Source organism: Apodemus sylvaticus, chromosome 10, assembly GCF_947179515.1.
Source record: "Apodemus sylvaticus chromosome 10, mApoSyl1.1, whole genome shotgun sequence".
Taxonomy (NCBI): domain Eukaryota; kingdom Metazoa; phylum Chordata; class Mammalia; order Rodentia; family Muridae; genus Apodemus; species Apodemus sylvaticus.
The window spans coordinates 25,975,812-25,995,376 of record NC_067481.1 but is presented as its reverse complement, the minus strand read 5'-3'; the positions used below and the strand labels follow the sequence as shown (position 1 = coordinate 25,995,376).

Here is a 19,565-nt window from a genome sequence, read left to right as displayed (position 1 = left end):
AGGCAACACAGGCTGAGGGGCTCTCTGCTCACAATACACCTTTGGTCACATGAACCATCAGCTGGAGTGCTCAGGACAAGACATACACTGAGTTTGTCCCTGAGTGGGGTCACTTTAGGCTCCTAGCAGTTACCCCCCAAATCAAGAGCCCACCGAACAACTTTGTTAGATCAGCCAACCTTGATCCGCACACACCCCCTCCCACCCACCAGCCATGGAAGGAGGAAGCACTTAACAGGTCCACGTTTATTTTCAGAAAGTGATGCGAAACAGAAGAAATACATCCAGACACCACTCTCTCTACAATAAATAGCCTCCCCCTCCCGAAGAAATAAAAAAGAACCAAGCCTGTGTATACACACCGGTTCAAAGTGACCTCGCCTGGTGAGATGTGCACCCCCAAGCCCCCCCAAGCCCTTCCTCTGCATCCACTCTCTGGTCTCCTCGCAGTGGCCCAGCCCACCGTAGTCATCTGAGTCTTCTCTGTTTGGCTGGCTGTTACAAAAATGCTATCTTTACTTTCAGGTCAGAGATTAGCAGAGACCAACAGTCGAAAGTTACTGGGCAGGGGAAGAGAGCAGCTCGCCAGTCCTGGACTCCCCCTGTGACCCCTCCACCTCGCCAGAAGCCATGAAGTCCCTCTGGATCCAAAACTTCCTGGAGTCCATTCTCCATTCTCCACAGAACCATCCGTCAGAAGCAGCACCAGGTACGTGACTGTAGTTCGGGCAGAGGAAGGGGCAGGGGACACTCCTGCCATATTTCCGTGTGGGCCAGGAAACAAGTGAACCCCAGAATCCTTCTTACCCTTCTTCCTCTCCAACCAATCGCTATACAGGGAAGGGATGGCGAGAGCTCGGGGCGGAGCCCCCGTGTCTGTTTTCTAAGTTAGTTGGCGCCTTCCAATTCAGCGGCATTTTCTCAGTTGGGAAAATAGTTATAAAACTGGCCTTCGGTTTCCTTATCAAAAGGAGAAGGGGCCCCAGCGGGAGAGGAGCTGTCGCCACTGGAAGGATAGGGGGATATTCTCCTCCTCTTAGTGTCTCCTTCACCTAGTCCTGAGTCGCTGGGCTCCGGCTGTAGGGAGGTGACCTCAGTCCACAGCGAGGGGGAGCCCTGTTCCTCCGAGGATCCCAGGCCGGGGTCCATGGGCAGAGTTCGCATGGGTCGGAACCAGCCAGCTGGGCTCATCTTAGGAGGGTACTGAGGGGCCACGGGCCAACCAGCTCCAGGTGTCAGGACATCTTGGCCCCGGTAGTAGGGCACGGTGGGCCCAGGGGCAGAGGGTAGGAATGTGGGCTTCATGCTCACAGCGCGGAACTCTGCCTCATAGCTGTGTTCTCGGGGTGTCCCCAGCCAGTATGGCTGTGAGACCATATCTTTGGGCTGGCCTGGAAGGTCCGGGTAGAAACGACTGGAAACAGGATACTGGTTGGATAGAAGAGGTGAGTAGGGGTCCCCCCCAAGCAGTTGACAGTTGGGTCCAGGTGGCGAGGGAACACTCGTGTCAACTGATGCATACATGCTTAAAAAAAAAAATAAATAAAATCAGTGAATGAGAAACCAAGTCACAAGCATGTCTCTTCCCTCCCCTGTTCTCTCTCCCCGGCCTGCCTGGCCCCCCAGGTGCCGAAAGCAGAGACAGGACATGCTGAGCACTGAACTACAGTTCCATCTCAGAAAAGCCAAAGGGGATTTGAACCCAGAACACTTACGACTCAAAGTTCTCCCGGAAGCCTTTGGCAAAGGGATTGTTGTCGATTTTCAGCTGAGTGATCTAGAGAGGGGAAATAGAGTTCTCTGAGTCCCTCCCCACATGAAGTCTGTCCCGCCCTCCAGCAGATGCCCACCCCCAGGTCCCCAGCACCCCATCGCCCCAGCACTCACCTCTGCGTTCTGGTAGGCAGTCACTGCAATGAACTGGGTCTCTTGGAAAGTAAAGACGTGAGTGTTAGAAGCACTGCAGGTGGCCTCTGACTCTCCATCATTCACCTCCACAATGTGTAGCCGGGGCTGGTATTTATGAAGGGACTGCAGGACGATCATCTGGAGGGGGGAGCAGGTGATGACAGGGTCACAGAAGGAGCCAGAAGGTCCTCCCGACCTCATGGTGGCCTCTGGATACATTCACCTACCAGTAACTACTAGCTTCACCCATCCTACCACCATACAAGGTGTCCCTATTTGAACTCACCAGTGACCCCTAGGGATCCACTTGTCCCAGCCCCCACCCCAGTGCTTAAATGACTGGTTCATGCCATTACAGCCGGCTTCTCTTTCTCCTTTAACCTGGGTTCTAGGGGTGAAACTCACTCAGGTCCTTGCTTTACCAACTGAATCCTTTCTCCAGCTCCAGAATTAAAAACAAAAGGATTGGGGCTATGGAGATGGCTTAGCAAAGATGGCTCAGGCTTGCTGCCAAGACTGGCAACCTGTTTGATCCCTGGGATCCACATGATGGAAAAAGAGAATCAACTCCAGCAAGTTGTTCCCTGACTTCCACAAACACACCATAGCAACTCACTGCCCCACAGCTAAAACTAACTTACCAACTTACTAACTTACTAGCTAAATAAGTAAATAACCAGATATAGATAGATAGATAGATAGATAGATAGATAGATAGATAGATAGATGGATAGATAGATAGATAGATGCATGGATAGATAGATGGATGGATGGATGATGAATGAATGAATGGATGGATGGATGGATGAATGGATGGATAGATAGATGGATGCATGGATGGATGGATAGATGGATGGATGGATGATGAATGGATGGATAGATAGATGGATGCATGGATGGATGGATGGATAGATGGATGGATGATGAATGCATGGATGGATGGATGGATGGATAGATGCATGGATAGATACATGGATAAATGGATGGATGGATGGGTGGATGGATGGATAGATAGATAGATGGATAGATGGATAGATGGATGTATAGATGCATGAATGGATGGATGGATGGATGGATGATGAATGAATGAATGGATGGATGGATGGATGAATGGATGGATAGATAGATGGATGATGAATGGATGGATAGATAGATGGATGCATGGATGGATGGATGGATAGATGGATGGATGATGAATGCATGGATGGATGGATGGATGGATAGATACATGGATAAATGGATGGATGGATGGGTAGATGGATGGATAGATAGATGGATGGATAGAGGTAGTAAATGTGTAAAACAAACCCAAACAAAACCCATGATTATTCAATGTGAAGTCACTTTCACATAGAACATCCATTCCCTGGGACACTGGGACCATCAAGGTGACAGATCAGGATCTAGTGAAGAAGCCATCATACTGTTCTGGCCTGAGAGAGAGAAACCCCTGCCAGAGATCCAGTGTCCCCCCCTCCATCTCATTGTCTCCCCAAAATGGGTAGGAAAGAGGCATAGAGAGGAAGGGAAGGAGCCTAGCCTAGCTCAGCCGATAGCACATCTGTCTAGTCTGCTGCAGTATCTAGAACCACATGCATCAAGCCTGTGATCTCAGCACTCGGGAGCAGAAGGAGCAGAAGTTCAAGGTTATCCTTGGCTATGTGGGGAAGAGGGGGGAAGAGGAGAGGAGACTCCAGCAGCACAAAGAAGTGTGTGTGTGTGGGGGGGGTAGATCTCAGACGCAGAGGCAGGTGGGGCTGACGGTCCTACCTGGGTCACGTTGTTGGAAGCCCCCTTGTTGTTGGTGAGCTTTAGCTTCCCAAATGAAACTTCCTGGCGCATCCAGTGGGCTCCAGTGTTGGGGGAGTCTGGGTGGACATATAAGCGATTCCCTGTGGACAGTTAACCTCATCGTCAGGTATTGAACAGACACTGGAGATGTGGGATTTTTGCCTGTTGTGGGAGGACCATGAGAAAGATGCAGGGGAGAGGACAGGCAGGCTGAGAGCAGGGGCAGATGAGGGCAGAGGATTGAGCAGGAGTCTCTATCCCCCCCCCTCCCCAACCTCAGTTAAATCAAATTAGAGAGGAGGTAAGAAGCCAAAGGGAGGGTGAGATGGCTGTAGGACTCTTTCTCATCGGGGCAAGGGCTTGAATAATCCACCAGGGGGCGCCCAGTCTAGGAGAAAAAGCACGCCCACCACCCCCAAAGTCATACCTGGCATACTGCCTTCAGCCTTTCCACACTGTACCCACTTGCCACTCTGGTACCGCCAGTGGTGCTGGTCCACCAAGACCACGTCCACAAACATCCTGTAATGGCTTGTGGGCTCCAGCCCGGCCACAGTGAAGGACAGGAATGGGAACATTCGCCTATGGGGAACAGAAATTCCAGGGTCCGTCAGCCGCAGCTCAGTGGCAGTCACCTGTGCGCATGTGTCAAGCTGCAGCCAGCCTCTACCTGTCCTCAAGACCCAACTGACAAGTGTGCCAGAAGGTCTCTAGCTTGTCAGTTATTAAATATAGATGTGACAGAAAATTAATTTGCAGGGCCGAAGAATGGCTCAGTGGTTAAGAGCACACAGTGGTCTTCCAGGGGGACTGAGTTCTCAGCACCTACACCAGGCAGCTTGCTACAGTTTCTAACTTCAGCTCCAAGGTGATCCAATGCCTCTGGATTCCACTGACAGCCACACGCATGTGTGCATGTGTGTGCAAGTGCGTGCATGCACACACACATACACACATACACGTGTGCATACATACACACATGTACACACTATTAATACATCTTTTATAAAAAGCTAAATTGTACTAGCCAGTGTGGCAGCACACACCTTTAATCTTAGCACTTGAGAGCAGAGGCAGGAGGATCTCTGAGTTCGAGGCCAGCCTGGTCTACAAACGCAAGTCTCAGGACAGCCAGGGCTACACAGAGGAACCCTGTCTTGAAAAACAAAATAGGGGGCTGGAGAGATGACTCAGTGGTTAAGAGCACCGAGTGCTCTTCCAAAGGTCCTGAGTTCAATTCCCAGCAACCACATGGTGGCTCACAACTATCTGTAGTGAGATCTGATGCCCTCTTCTGGAATGTCTAGAGACAGCTACAGTATACTCACATAAATAAAATAAATAAATAAATCTTTAAAAAAAAAAAAAGAAAAGAAAAGAAAAACAAAACAAAAATTAAACTGTCCACACTTAACAATTGTTACGTTCTACTGAAAGCCAAGATACACAGGTGTTTTGCCATGTTGTACTGTGGCCTGAGCTTAAGGTGACTTGTGTCTTTGTATGAGTAGTTGAAGAACAGACAATGGTTAGTGTGCATTGCCCCCCCACCCCCGACTCTGTGTTCAACCCCATCACGCTGGGAGCTTAGAGTCTGCGACAGGACATCAGCAGACTTGATAAATCAGTGCCTACCCCTTTGTAGAGCTGCTGATTAAGCCTAAGGCTTGGTGTACAATGGGCCTGCACTCTACCACGAGCCACATCCCAGGCCTTGACTTTTGACAACGCTTTCCTCTCAAAAGATCAGTTACCAGATAATTATCTGGAAACCACTGTCTCTAACATTAGTGAGCTTCCTGCATGGGTCAAAGGCACCAGGCAACCCTTTAAAGAGAGTACCAGAAGGTGGGCGTGCCTCAGTTCCGCGTCTCCACCGTGACTCTCCCGCTCTGCAGCACACTCCTGCCTCACGGCATTCACTGACCGGCCCTCCCTGTCCCGCATTCCCCCGCTCGGGTCACAACATCTATGGTACAGTCTGCCCCAAGTCTGGGCCTTCAGACACCCTGGGTGTTGTGAAGACTCTAGCTGTTCTTACGATTAGTCTTGGGTCCCAGGAAAAGCAGAAGTCGGTGGGTCGGATCCTCCCTAGTTCTAAAGTGAAAGCGACAGAAAAGGGAGCACTCTCCTGCAATGGCCTCCTCACCACTTCCACCGTTGCTGCCCCCATTATCATGATCCGACAACCACCACCTCCATATCACAACCACCATCACCCTCACCGCTATCTCCACCATCACAGCGACACTATCTTCACCAGCACAACCTCCAGGGTCGTTACCGTCGTTTCCACAATCATCACCGTTACCATTACCACTCCATGATCACAGCCATGGTGTCTCCATCCACCACCTCCATCACCAACACAGACACCATGTCCACCACCTCTACAGACACCACTACCTCCATCTCTACAGACACCACCTCCACCATCAATGCAGACACCACCACCTCCATCATTAGCTACAGACACCACCTCCACCACATCTGCAGCGACTGTCTCTACAATCTTATTAATAGATCCACCAATTTTACCATGTCTTCTGCCTCTCAAGCCACCACCTCCATCAAAGCCACCACTCCCACCCTCCCTCCGGCTACGCCTCCCCGCCATGGCCACCGTCACTCCGCCACCACACCCACCATCTCCGTCATAGTTACAGCCACTGACTCACACCTGCCATCACGACAGTCTTGACTTTCATTATCACCACCACTACCGCCACCGTCACAGCCATCCTGTCTCCAAGTGCTACCGTCACCATCTCTTCCGTCCGCTCTAGCTGCAGCCTTCGCTGTCACGACCGCCATGGCCAGCCTCAGCCATCACCAATTCCAATTACTGCGCTCTGCCTTCGAGCCCCAGCAGGGAGAGCAACGTGGTCAGAACAGCAGAGTCACACACTCATTGGACGTCCCTTTAGGTCCCACATCCCACCTCTCAGGGAGCCACATAGGATAGGAAAGCCCTGGCCTCTTAATCAAGAAACCTAGAGACTAGTGGAGCCTCGATCTCACAATGCAGCTAAGGATGACTTTGAATGTCTGGTTTCCCTGCCTCAACTTCCAAAGTGCTAGGATTGCGGGTGCACACCACTATATTCAGTTTACATAGTGTTAGGGATCCACCCAAGACTTAGTGAATTTTAGACAAGAATTCTACCAACCTAGCTACATCCCCAGCCCGAGAACTAAGTATGGAAAACCCGAAGTGTGGAGAATATTTTCAATCCATTTCTTTCGCCACCTCAGGTTAAGCCATATTCAGATCACAGTTTCCGAAGCTGGAGCACCTACTGCTCTTCTGGAGGGTCAGGGTTTGGTTCCCAGAACCACACCAAGTAGCCCACAAGACGTTTGTATCACCAGTTCCAGGGCGTTCAATAGCCCCTGGCCTACACAGGAACCTGCATGCATACAGTGTACATAAACTCACAAAAGCACACACACATGTAGATAAAAGTAAGTTTAAAAAATAGGGAATTGGGTATGGTGGCATTTATGATGATGATCATCATCATCATTATTACTTGTTGCCTTTTTAAAAACATTTTTAGACTTTCTTATTTTATTTTATGTATGAGTAGTCTGCTGCATGTACATCTGTATACTAGAAGAGGGCATCAGATCCATGAGCCACCATGTGGTTGCTGGGAATTGAACTCAGGACCCCTAGAAAAGCAGCCAGCCAGTGCTCTTAACCATCACACATCTCTCCTGCCCTGTTTGTTTTTCAAGACAAGGTTTCTCGATGTAGCCCTGGCTGTCCTGGAACTCACTCTGTAGACCAGGCTGGCCTCAAACTTAGAGATCCACCTGCCCCTGCCTCCCAAGTGCTGGGATCAAAGGTGTACGCCACCACTACCTAGGTTTATTTTATTCTTTTGAAACAGGGTTTCATATGTAGTTCTGGCTGTCCTAGAATTTGCTATGTTGGCCAGGCCGGCCTCAGACCCTCAGAGGTCCACCTGCCATGCCTGGCTTGGCATTTGTCTCTAATCCCAGCACTCAGGAAAGAAAAGCAAATGAATCTCTGTGAGTCTGAGGGGAGCCTGGTGCGTGTATGGAGTTCTAGGATAGCTAGAGCTACAGAACAAGGAGAGTCCGTCTTAAAAGGGTAAGGTGGCTGGAGAGACAGCTCTGCTTTTCCAGACGCGCTGGGTTTGATTCTCCACACCCACACGATGACCCACAACTACCTGTAAGACCAGTTCCAGGGGATTCAACACTCTGTGTTGACCTCAGCAAATTCATTTGATACACATGCACAAAGAGATAAAATAAAAACCATATATAGATTCTTATCTAGTGACCAGGTCTCATTCATATTTTCTATTCTAAAGGAACAGAATAGTACCTTTTTGGTGCTAAGTATAGAACCCAGGGCCTTGAGTATGCTAGGCAAGGGCCCTGAGATTCAGCCACATCCCCAGCCTCACACCGTGTTTATCCATCCTCTACTTACACGCGAGCCAGCTCATCAAGCCCGTCCTGGGATATATAAAATGTCTTGAAACTTTACACTTGAAGACACTGACACTTATATAGAGATTGAAGAAAGTATGGTTTCTGTCTGTCTGTCCTACTCTCGTCCCAATAGTGGGTGACAAGAGATACAGGAAGATGGTAAGTGAAAGGCACAGGAGGGGGGGTCTTAGTTTCACTTTAAAAGATGGCGCGATGTTGCGCAGTCATGAAGCCTTGAATGCCCACTACCCACAGGAGGAGGAAGAGGAAGAGGCAGAGGAAGCCTGATGTGATGTCACACAGTCCCAGAACTGGGAACGCAGAGACATTTAGACTCTCATGGTTTGCCAACCAGCCTAGCCTACTTGGTAGACTCTAGGCTAATGAAACCCTGTCTCAAATAAATAAATACATACATACATACATACATACATACATACATACATACATACATACATAAACAATAAGCCAAGCGTGCTGGTGCATGTCTTTAATCCCAGGATTTGGGTGGCAGAGGCAGATCACTGTGAGTATGAGGCCAGCCTGGAGTTTTAGGACATCCAGGGCTACATACAGAGATTCTTTTGGGGGGAAGGAGAGGGGGACAGGGAAAGGAGAGGGAGGGGAGGGGGAGAGGGAGAGGATTCCTGAGGAATGACCTGTTAGGTTAACCAATGGCCTTCACACAAATGTATACACATGGACATGTACACATTCACACACACACACACACACACACACACACACATACACACACACAGGGCTAAATTAATCAGCAGCCCTGGCTGTCCTGGAACTCACTCTGTAGTCCAGGCTAGCCTCAAACTCAGAAATCCGCCTGCCTCTGCCTCTGCCTCTGCCTCCCAAGTGCTGGGATTAAAGGCATGCGCCACTACCACCCAGCACATCGACCTCCTTAAAACTACTTACCACATTACCCTTCAGGGGACAGAGTCAAGATCCCATAACTCCCTGCTGTCCCAAGGGCTCGCCCATCTAGCGATGACTTTTACAGGGTTGTGGGACATGTCTGGGAACAGAGTGAATTCCAGGCCAGACAAGGCTACACAATGAGACCTTGTCTCCAAAAAGAAAACAATGACTAGTTTCAGACATCCACCAACTTTCTAGAGGGCTGACTGGCTGTGTCTTCTTCAGAGCAGGTAAAAGAACAGCCAGGCTTTTCCACGTAGCAATTTCTAAGTGATTTTGAGATTCTTAGTTCATGGGTTCAAACTCAGGAGGGAGAAGGAAGAGGTCTCTTGAAATAAGTGGTTTGTAAAGATCTGAAAAGTTAAGTTAGGACCAAAACTCAGTATAAGAGCGCATGACCAGGGGCCGCAGAGGTGGAAGGTTGATTGCCTAGTGAGACCCTGGAACAAAAAATCCACGGGTGGAGAGGTGGCTCAGCAATTAAATGCACTTATTTTGGGGCCTGGAGAAATGGCACACTGCTTAAGAGCCCTGGCTGCTCTTCTAAGAGGACCCAGGTTCAATTCCCAGCACCCACATGGCAGCTCACAACTGTCTGTAACTCCTGTTCCAGGGTATCTAATACTCACACAGACAGACAGACATATAGGCAAGACACCAATGTACATAAGATAAAAATAAATAAGTTATTGTTTTTCAAAGAGCACTCGTTCTTGCAGAGGATTTGGGGTCAATACCCAGAGCCCACAGTTTGGGAGCTAGCTCACAACAATCTGTACTTCCGGCTTCAACACTGTCTTCTGACCTCTGAGCGTACCAGACAGGCATGGGGGGCACAGGACATACATACATGTGAGCAAAACATTCATGCATGAGATGCATGATTATTAAGCATTCGATTTAATAATTTATAAAATGTCGAATTTTATAATTCGAATTTATGATCATAAAACATCAGGCTTACAAATAAGTCTAAATTTAAAAAACGTCTGACAGGGGCTGGAGCGATGGCTCAGCAGCGGTTAAGAGCACTGACTGCTCTTCCAGAGGTCCTGAGTTTAAGTCCCAGCAACCACATGGTGGCTCACAGCCATCTGTAATGGGATCGGATGTGCGCTTCTGGTGTGTCTGGAAATAGCTACAGGGTACTCGTATACATAAAATAAATAAAATCTTTAAAAAAAAAAAAAACGGTGCTGCACATCTAAGCAGTATCTATGAGTAACCTGGACACAGGGCGCTCCGGGCTAGCCTGGAGTGAGCCTCTGTCTTAGTGAAAAAAAAAAAAAGTAAAGGACTGGCGAGGTGGCTCGGTGGTTAAAGATAATTTCTGCCCTTACAGAGGACCCACGTTTGACTCCTCTATGGGATCCTAGCCACTATATAATTCCAGTTCCGGGAGCTCTGACCTCTACAGGATCCTTACAGGGACCATACCCACCCCAGCCCCACCCGCATACTCATAAAAAGTAAAATAATAAGTAAAAAAGTCAATTAAAAATTGCTGAGAGTTGGGAAGATGGAGAAAGGACACTAAGACACTGCGACACTACCTCCCATGGAGGACGAGCAGCCTTCGCCACCCGAACATCACATAACCAAACGCAGCTTCTTAACACCAGCTCTCCCCAAAGTTATCTTAATTATAATAATTAACCAATCACAGCCTGAAAAGTGGGGATTACCAACAATTAGTACCCACCCACACGCCCACGGGGACCGGCCTCTCTTTCCTACTGAGAAAGTCTTCCATCCGACGGTTTTTATTTGTATTTACCATTCACAACACACGCTGTGCACAGAAGCGCTGGCTCAGCCTGCCTGCGGAGTTCCCGGGTCGCTCCAAAAATGCACAAAGGAGACTCCAGAGTCCTCTTCCTGTTTGCTTGTTTGTTGTTTGTTTGCTTGTTTGTTTTTAAACTATCATATCTAATAAAAAGGTAGTGACACACACCTTTTTAATCCTAGCACTTGGGAGGCAGAGGCAAGCAGATGTCTGAGTTCAAGACCACCCTGGTCTACATCGAGAGTTGCAGGTCAGCCAGGGATACCCAGAGAAACCCTGTTTCAAAATCCCTGTCCCCCTCAAGGGGCTTGGGTGGGAGGAAAACCAAAGAAAAAGACAAGTATTACATTTTATTCTTTTTATTTTGTAGGTATGTATATGTCTGTGTGTTGGGGTAACCTATTCCCCAGGGGCACATGGAGGGAGCTGAACTCAGTTTGTCAGGATCAGCAGGACACACCCTTATTCCTGAGCATCTCTCTGGCTCACCTCAAACTCTTCCTAGTCTCAATTTTCTTCTCTGAGCCCCACGAGGACCGCCCTCATCAGGCATCATCCACTCTGTTCTCCACTCAGAACCAAAAGCATCACTACCACTGATCCACACTAGTGGGTGGGCCCAGGGTGGGTGGGAGAGGAGGGACCAGGGACAGACTGAGTCAGCCCAGGACCAACGGCTGAGGCGCTGTGGCTAGGTCTGGGATGGAAGAATTTTTCAAAAAGAAAGAAGGCCGTGGGTGATGTGGTGACTTGCAGGTCACTGAAACCCACAGAGGGACAGGCCAGTCTGCCAAAGCTGGAGGACTGAAAGGACTCTGCTCTGAGCCCGAAACTCTACAGCAAAAGGAAACAGCCTAGGACCTCCTGAGCTCAAACTGAGAAGATACAGAGGCCACAGGGCTTGGTAGAGCTGAATTGATGGTGGTGTGCCCTGTCTTCTCTTCAGGATCGGACCTCTAGGGTCTGAAGAGAGGCATCAAAGGGAATGATGGGAAGTCACTTTCCCATCCAACAGGGACCCCATGTCATGTAGTGTGGCCTTAGGATCCAAAATGTGAGGATTCACACACCACACACACACACACACACACCACACACACACATACACACACACACACACACAAAATGCTAGCACTCTTATGAAACACTCAGAAGGCATTTAGGAATTTCTAGGTACGCTAAAATTTTTAAATTTTTAAATTTATTTATTTATTCATGTGTGTGTGTACACATGCATATATGTATGTATGTATGCCCATGTCAATGTAGAAGCCAGAGGACAACCTGAGATATCATTTCTTAGGTACTATCTGTCTCTCTGTCTATCTGTCTGTCTATCTATCTATCTATCTATCTATTATCTATCTATCTCAATACAATCTTTCATTGGCCTAAAGGTTTTTGATTACGCTAGGTTGGTTGGCCAGGGATTACAAACACCACCATACCTTGGTAATTGGCTAATTTCCTTTTTCTTTTCCTTTTCTTTTTCTTTTCTTTCTTTCTTTCTTTCTTTCTTTTTTTATTTTATTTTATTTATTATTTTTATTTTTATTTTTCAAGCATGGTTTCTCTGTATAGCCCTGGCTGTCCTGGAACTCACTCTGTAGACCAGGCTGACCTCAAACTCAGAAATCTGCCTGCCTCTGTCTCCCAAGTGCTGGGATTAAAGGTGTGTGCCACCACTGCCTGGCTAATTTCTTTTCTTCTTTTTTTTTTTTTTAACTTTTTTTTATTCGATATAATTTATTTACATTTCAAATGATTTCCCCTTTTCTAGCCCCCCCACTCCCCGAAAGTCCCGTAAGCCCCCTTCTCTTCCCCTGTCCTCCCTCCCACCCCTTCCCACTTCCCCGTTCTGGTTTTGCCAAATACTGTTTCACTGAGTCTTTCCAGAACCAGGGGCCACTCCTCCTTTCTTCTTGTATCTCATTTGATGTGTGGATTATGTTTTGGGTAATCCAGTTTTCTAGGTCTTTTCTTCTTTTTTGTTTTTTGTTTTTTGTTTTTTTCTTCCTTTTGGAAGATTTTTTTATTTATTGTATGCAAGTACACTCTAGCTGTTTTCAGACACACCAGAAGAGGACATCAGATCTCATTACAGATGGTTGTGAGCCGCCATGTTGTTGCTGGGATTTGAATTCAGGACCTCTGGAAGGGCAGTCTTAACCACTGAGTCATATCTCCAGTCCTTGTTTTTTGTTTTTGTTTTGTTGTTTGTTTTTCGAGACATGTAGCCCTGGCTGTTCTGGAATTCACTCTGTAGACCTGGCCTCACAGAGATCCACTCGCCTGCCTCTGCCTCTGCCTCTGCCTCTCTCTGCCTTTGCCTCCTGCAAGTCCTCATGTTAGCAAAGCAAGTACTTCACTGACTGAGCCATCTCTCTAACCCTAGTTGATTTGTTGCTTTTTGTTTGTTTTGTTTTATTGTTGTTTTTCTGACTTTTACTTTTTTTTTTCTCAGATGGTGGAGGTGGTGGACTATACCCACACGTCACAGCCTATGTTTGGAGTTCAGAGAACAATCTATGGGAGTTGGTTCTCTCCTTCAACCATTTGGGCCCTGGCAATCAAACACCCAGGGCAATCAAACCGAGATGTGGCAGCAAGAAGTCCCTTTACCCACTGAGCCATTTTGCCAGCCCCCCCCTTTTTTTAATTCCACTTCTAAGCCAAGCATGGTTACAGTGCACGCTTGTAATCCCAACATTCCGGAGGATGAAGCAGGTGGGTTGAGAATTCCAGGCTAGCTTGGGATATATGAATTAAGATCTTGTCTCAACCAAAATTCATTTTCAGAGAAACATAAAGATTCAAAGCAGAAAGATCACCAATTGCGGACCAATTTTGATTGCATGGCAAGATCCTATTTCAAAATACCCACAATGTGGCAAATGCCTTTAATGACAACACTCAGGAAGCAAGAGGAGACAGATCTCTATAAGCTCAAGATCAGCCCCATAGTGAGTTCCAGGCCAGCTGAGCCTGTATAGTGAGACCCCTAGTCAAAAAGAAAACAAAAACCAACCAACCAAAGTAACTCACAGCAAGAAAGACCAGAGGAATACTGAATAGTTTTGAAGCCAAGCTTGATATATTTTCTACTTTTATGTTTATTTAGTTTTGGGTTTTGGGGTTTTGGTTTTGATTGTTTGATGTTTTCAAGACAGAGTTTCTCCCTGTAGCCCTGGCTGTCCTGGAACTCACTCTGTAGACTAAGCTGGCCTTGAATTCACAGAGTTCTGCCTGCCTCTGCCTCTTGAGTGCTGAGATTGAGTGTGCCACTATGCCTGGCCTTTTATTTTTATATAGTGTGATTTGTCATAATAAAAAGTTAGTTAAAGTCGGGCAGTGGTGGCACACGCCTTTAATTCCAGCACTTGGGAGGCAAAGGCAGGTGGATTTTTGAGTTCAAGGCCAGCCTGGTCTACAGAGCGAGTTCCAGGACAGCCAGGACTACACAGAGAAACCTTGTCTCGAAAAACAACGACAAAAAAGTTAGTTAAAGATGTACCTCAGCAGTAGTGTGTCTGTGTGTGCAGAGCACACACAAAGCCCTGGGTTCAATTCTTAGCATTGAAAAGTATTAATCCCAGCACTTGGGAGGCAGAGGCAGGCATTTTTCTGAGTTTGAGCCCAGCCTGGTGTACAGAGTGGGTTCTAGGACAGTCAGGGCTATACAGTAACCCTGTCTCGAAAAAACCTAATCCAAAAACCAACCAACCAACCAAACAAACAAACAAAAAACAACAAGTAAAGTAAATTAATTTTGGTTCTTTGAGACAGCATGTCAACCATGTATGGTGATGCATCTTTATAATCCTAGAACCGGGAAGGCAGAGGTAGGAAGATCTGGAGTTCAAAGGGAGCCTTTTCTACATAGCAGAGAAAAAGGAAGATGGAGGGGAGAGTTACTATGTAGCACAGGCTAGTTTATTATGCAGCACAGGCTAGTTTCCAATTATGAGTGTCAGGGATGCGTTACCACAGCTGGCTTAAAAAAAAAAAGAAGCATATCTATCATACACTAGGCCCCAGGTTCCAACTGCAGCACTAAAGCAATATGAGAGAAATGGAAAGACATGGATCCAAAGGGAGAGAACAAAAGCAGTCACGGGAAAGATATCCAATAGGCATACCCAGGAGAGGAGACCATAGAGTCGGGCCGGTGATACAGTTAGTGTCCCTCCAAACGCCTCCCCTAGCAGCCCACAGGCAGACACAGCTCAGCCATCACTGAGGTTGAGGCCAATGTTCTCTCTGACTGGAGGAGCCTGACAAGGTATTGAGAAGACCGGCCAAGCCCAGGATGAGAGGGCCTCCCGTTTCTGACACACTAGAAAGTACCACGGTTAGAGGCCCCACCTCGCCTGCTGCAGGACCTAGCGTAAGCCGCTGGTTATCCCAGCAACTCAGTATTCTTGGGTATGAAATGGGGAGAAGGCTAGGCCTGTCTGGCTCGCCGTGAAATAATGGAAGCGAAAGCACGCGGGTGTACCATGCACCCGCTGTGGTGGCTGTGGAGACTGGAGAAAGAGGAGCAGACAGGTGCCATCTGAGGCCTGGCCCCAGCTGTGGAACCTCAGAAGAGTCCCTGGGTCTGTTTCTCTCTCTAAGCAATGAGAGACAAGAACTTCTGAATCCTTTCAGCTCAGACATGCTTTAGAACCAGAAACCTGGCCAGTGCCAGAGACACTCGGAGGAGGATTGGGGGAGTGGAGGAGATGCCTCAGAAGTCTTTGGAGGTGAAGGATGAGCCAAAACCAATCAAATGGCTTGGCCTCAGTTCATCCCCGTGAGGAAGAACTGAGAAGCTGGAAACCAGCTGTAGTTAGCAGCTATCTGCCACCCACCCCCATGCCATCCAGAGGGAATATACTCTAGTAATGCCTCCTGAGGCCCAGCAAGGGCTTCTGTGCCCTGTCCCAGAAACCCCACCCTTGCAATCTCTCAATTACCTCCTGAGTCTCCATCCTGACACCCCACATCCTAACTCACTAATGGTGAAGTCTTGGCTGGTCCCCCACTGGGAAAGGTAGTTGCCTCTTCCCATAAGATACAAGAGGGTCCACTTAGGATGTTGATTACTAAATGGCCCCTCGAAAACTGCAAGTTTCTCTTTCTTTCTTCAACAAAGAGACTCCATCCGGAAGCAGCAGACGGAGCCACAAACCATACCACTAATGCAACAGCCTCAGGGGACCCCCTCCATCTTCTCCCAGACTGGACTGGTGAATATCTGGGTGAGGAAGTGGACATATTTTTAGGGACTTGTCTCAAAGGGCACAGTACAAGACTGAATACCAGCTGCAACTAGTCTTGAACTTGGCACATTCAGACCCTGGGCATTTATTTGTGCTTTCATAAGTTTTGTTGCTTTCCACCACAGGAGACACACACACCTTTCTCTCTCTCTCTCTCTCTCTCTCTCTCTCTCTCTCTCTCTCCCTCCCTCCCTCCCTCCCTCCCCTCCCTCTCTAGACATATGATCTCAAAGTAAGACCGGAAAAGAAACTTGGCGACTGCTCTCCATGTCACCAAATCCCGGTCTGCTCCCCCCTCCCCCATACGCCAAAGCCACCCTAAGCACAGCAGTAGCAAAGGAACAGGCACACTGAGATCTCAAAAGTATTCTACCCCCAACACTTCAATTTCCCATACATAAGGACTGAAAGGCGACCAGCTCCTGTCGGGTCCATAACACACACTCCTTGCTGCCCTCTGCGATCCCAGACTGAGGCAAGGAGCAAGTTTGCTCCCCCCCATGTACCCCACCACCACCACCGCGGCCAACTCTCTGAAGCGAGAGTCATCCTTTCCTCTGCACCAAATAACTTCTAATTGCGCCCACAGCATCATCTCTGTCCTTTTTGAGCTCCCAGCACCCGCAGCTCTTCGGTGCCCTCCCCGCAAGCCTGCTTCCCCTCCTTCTCCTAAAACTGAAGCTCAGACTATGAACACGAAGACGCAGCAATCTACAGCTTCAAATTTTGATTTCAAAAAAAAAGAGGAAAGTCCTTGTTCCGGCGGGCCACCGAGACCAGACTCCCGCCGGCTCCACCCTGCGAGCTCGCAGCGCTCGGCGCGCACCTCACTCACCGTCCTTGCTTAGTGATGATCATCTCTGTCTGGTGCTGGTTGAACTTGGACCACAACAGGTGGTTGCTGAGCGCGACTCTCAGCTTCCCGGACACCTCCAAGCCCGCGGGCAATGCATAGTCCTCGCGCGGCCCCGGGTAGAGCCCCGTGCGCGGGTCAGGGGCAGGGTAGCCATCCACGGGCGGGTAGCCCTCCGCACCCGCGGGTGGCGGGAAGGACTCGCCGGGCCCGGGGAACCCAGCCGCCTGGGCCCGGGGCGGGTAGGCGTAGGCTCCGAGGAAGCGACTTGGGGCGGCAGGCACCAGGGCGCCCCCAGAGTAGGGCGTCCCCAGGCTGCTACCTGCGCGGCGATCGGTCGGGTCCTGTGCGCCCGGCTCGGGATAGAAGAAGCGATGCTGCTGATCCGCTCCGGGCCCCCTGCCCTCGTCACTCGGCATCGGCTCGGTGCCGGTCAGCATGTCTCCGCAGCCCGGCTCCACGATGCCCATCCGAGGCGGGCTGGGCGCCTTCCCGCAGCCGTCGAAGAGACCCGAGGGTCCTTGCGGCTGGGGCGACGGGGGCGGGGTCCGGGGACCAGTGGAACTCCACCCGAGCAGGTGCTCGGACGTCTAGCTCCTAAGCGCGCGTTGGATAGGCTCGCAACTGCGCCTTGGCTTTCTCAGCAGCCGGCCGCTGTCACTAGCGACGCGGCGGCCTTTGCTGTGGCTTTATGAAGCTCCTTGGGTCCCCCTCACCCCGCCACCTTGGCCCCGCCCCGCCCCGCCCCCTCGTGGCTAATACAGCGCGAATTCGCTTTTGGTGAGGACTGAAGCCCCCACCCCCACCCCCAAGTGGGGATCGGTAAGTCTCTTGTCGCCCCAATCTGGGAGAGAGTCAACCTGCCTCCTGAAACTCGAGCGGGTTTCTCTCCCCAGAAAATTCCGTCGGTCCTGGAAGACACAGCAAAGGCCCTTCACCAGATGGGACCATCTGAGCATTCTCACGCCTCCGGCAGGCTTAGAGCTACTTAGACTACAATATTCAATAGATATTTGTTGCTGCCTTCTGTATGTGACTTTGCACAAAGTGTTTGTCTGCTGTCTCTTGCATACCGCTCCCCCCACCCCACCCCCATCACTACCCACTCACCCACTCCCGAGCCAGGGGAAGATGTTTGTCCCTCTAGCCCAGGAGCAGACTTGGAAGCTGTTGGATAACAGGCTCCCAAAAAGATTGCACCCAAAGCAGCCAGCCCACCGTGGCCTGGGCTGGGTGAAATGCTCCCACAAAAGCTCGTTCACGTGGCATAGCAACCAGCAAAAAGACACGGGAAGTAGCGCTTGACTGTCAGTGTTCAGAGTCCCAGGGCTGACTCTGACTGTGACTTGGGTGTGTAGGACCTGGGTAAGTCACTTCCTTTGCCTGAAAGTCCCTCAGGCCTGATGGGGTAGGCTAGGGAAATAAATATTCGGGGGGGGGGCGGGGACTGTGTATCTTACACCAGTAGGTGTCTGTGTGCTTCTGTTTCCATTCTATTATAGAAGAAGCAAAGGTAAGTGGTCCAAGCTGGCTGACAGGGAGCCCAATGCCTGCTCTAATGGAGACAGAAAGTCAGTCCTCCACTGTTCTATTCCAATAAGTAAGATAAGTCATGCTAAGCCATGCATTTGAGTAGTATCTTACCTCCCAACTGAAAATGAATCCGTGCCGGGCGGTGGTGGCGCATGCCTTTAATCCCAGCACTCTGGGAGGCAGAGGCAAGCAGATTTCTGAGTTCGAGGCCAGCCTGGTCTACAGAGTGAGTTCCAGGATAGCCAGGGCTACACGGAGAAACCCTGTCTCAAAAAAAAAAAAACAAAAAACAAAAACAAAAACAAACAACAACAACAAAAAGAATCCATTGAGAGTTTTCTTTTGAAATAAAAAGCATCCTTGGGCTCTGGCATGTATGTAGTTCAGTCAATGGAGCACGTGCCTAGCATACAACGCGCTCCTGGGTCCAGCCCCGGCTCTGTATACATGGGGCGTGGTGGCATATGCCTGTGATCCCAGCACTGGAGAGAGTTGGTAGAGGATCAGAAGTTCAAGGTCATCTTCAGCTACAATTTGGACCAGTCTGGATTACATAGAATCCTATCTCAAAAATAAGTAAATAAGAAGTAAAGCATTGGGCTGGAGAGATGGCTCAGCAGGTAAGAGCACTGCCTGCTCTTCCGAAGGTCCTGAGTTCAAATCCCAGCACCCACATGGTGGCTCACAGCCATCCATAAAGAGATCTGATGCCCTCCTTTGGTGTCCGACAATGTACTTACATATAATAAATAAATAAATAGATAGATAGATAAATAAATGAGTAAAGCATCATTCAAGAGTTACTTGTTGGGCTGGAGAGACTGCTCTTTCAGAGGTCCTGAGTTTAAATCCTAGCAACCACATGATGGCTTACAACCATCTGTAATGGGGCCTGATGCCCTCTCCTGGGGTGTCTGAAAACAGCTACCATGTGTTCACATGCATAAAATATATAATAATAATAACTTTTAAAAGTTACTTGTTATTGTGGGGGGGGGTGTCTGTGCCGTGGTACATGTTCCGAGGT

General features: G+C 49.1%; 1 protein-coding gene across 1 annotated transcript; it reads right to left on the bottom strand.

Moving 5' to 3' along the window:
* Positions 1–231: 231 nt before the first annotated feature.
* Tbx21 (T-box transcription factor 21) lies at positions 232–17,712 on the bottom strand. Its single transcript, XM_052195620.1, has 6 exons — positions 16,988–17,712; positions 4,127–4,281; positions 3,679–3,800; positions 1,888–2,046; positions 1,716–1,777; positions 232–1,525 (listed from the first exon to the last, which is right to left on the bottom strand). The coding sequence occupies exons 1-6, from the start codon at positions 17,473–17,475 to the stop codon at positions 922–924; spliced, it is 1,590 nt and encodes a 529-aa protein (XP_052051580.1). The 5' UTR covers positions 17,476–17,712; the 3' UTR covers positions 232–921.
* Between the last annotated feature and the right edge of the window lie 1,853 nt (positions 17,713–19,565).

Excerpts from the sequence above, each read along its gene's own strand:
- Tbx21 (XM_052195620.1), bottom strand. The coding sequence starts at position 17,475 with ATGGGCATCGTGGAGCCGGGCTGCGGAGACATGCTGACCGGCACCGAG. Across the intron at positions 2,047-3,678 it reads CTTCCAACAACGTGACCCAG|ATGATCGTCCTGCAGTCCCT; the intron begins GTAGGACCGTCA and ends TCCCCCCTCCAG. Across the intron at positions 1,526-1,715 it reads TTCCGGGAGAACTTTGAGTC|CATGTATGCATCAGTTGACA; the intron begins GTAAGTGTTCTG and ends TTTTTTTTTAAG.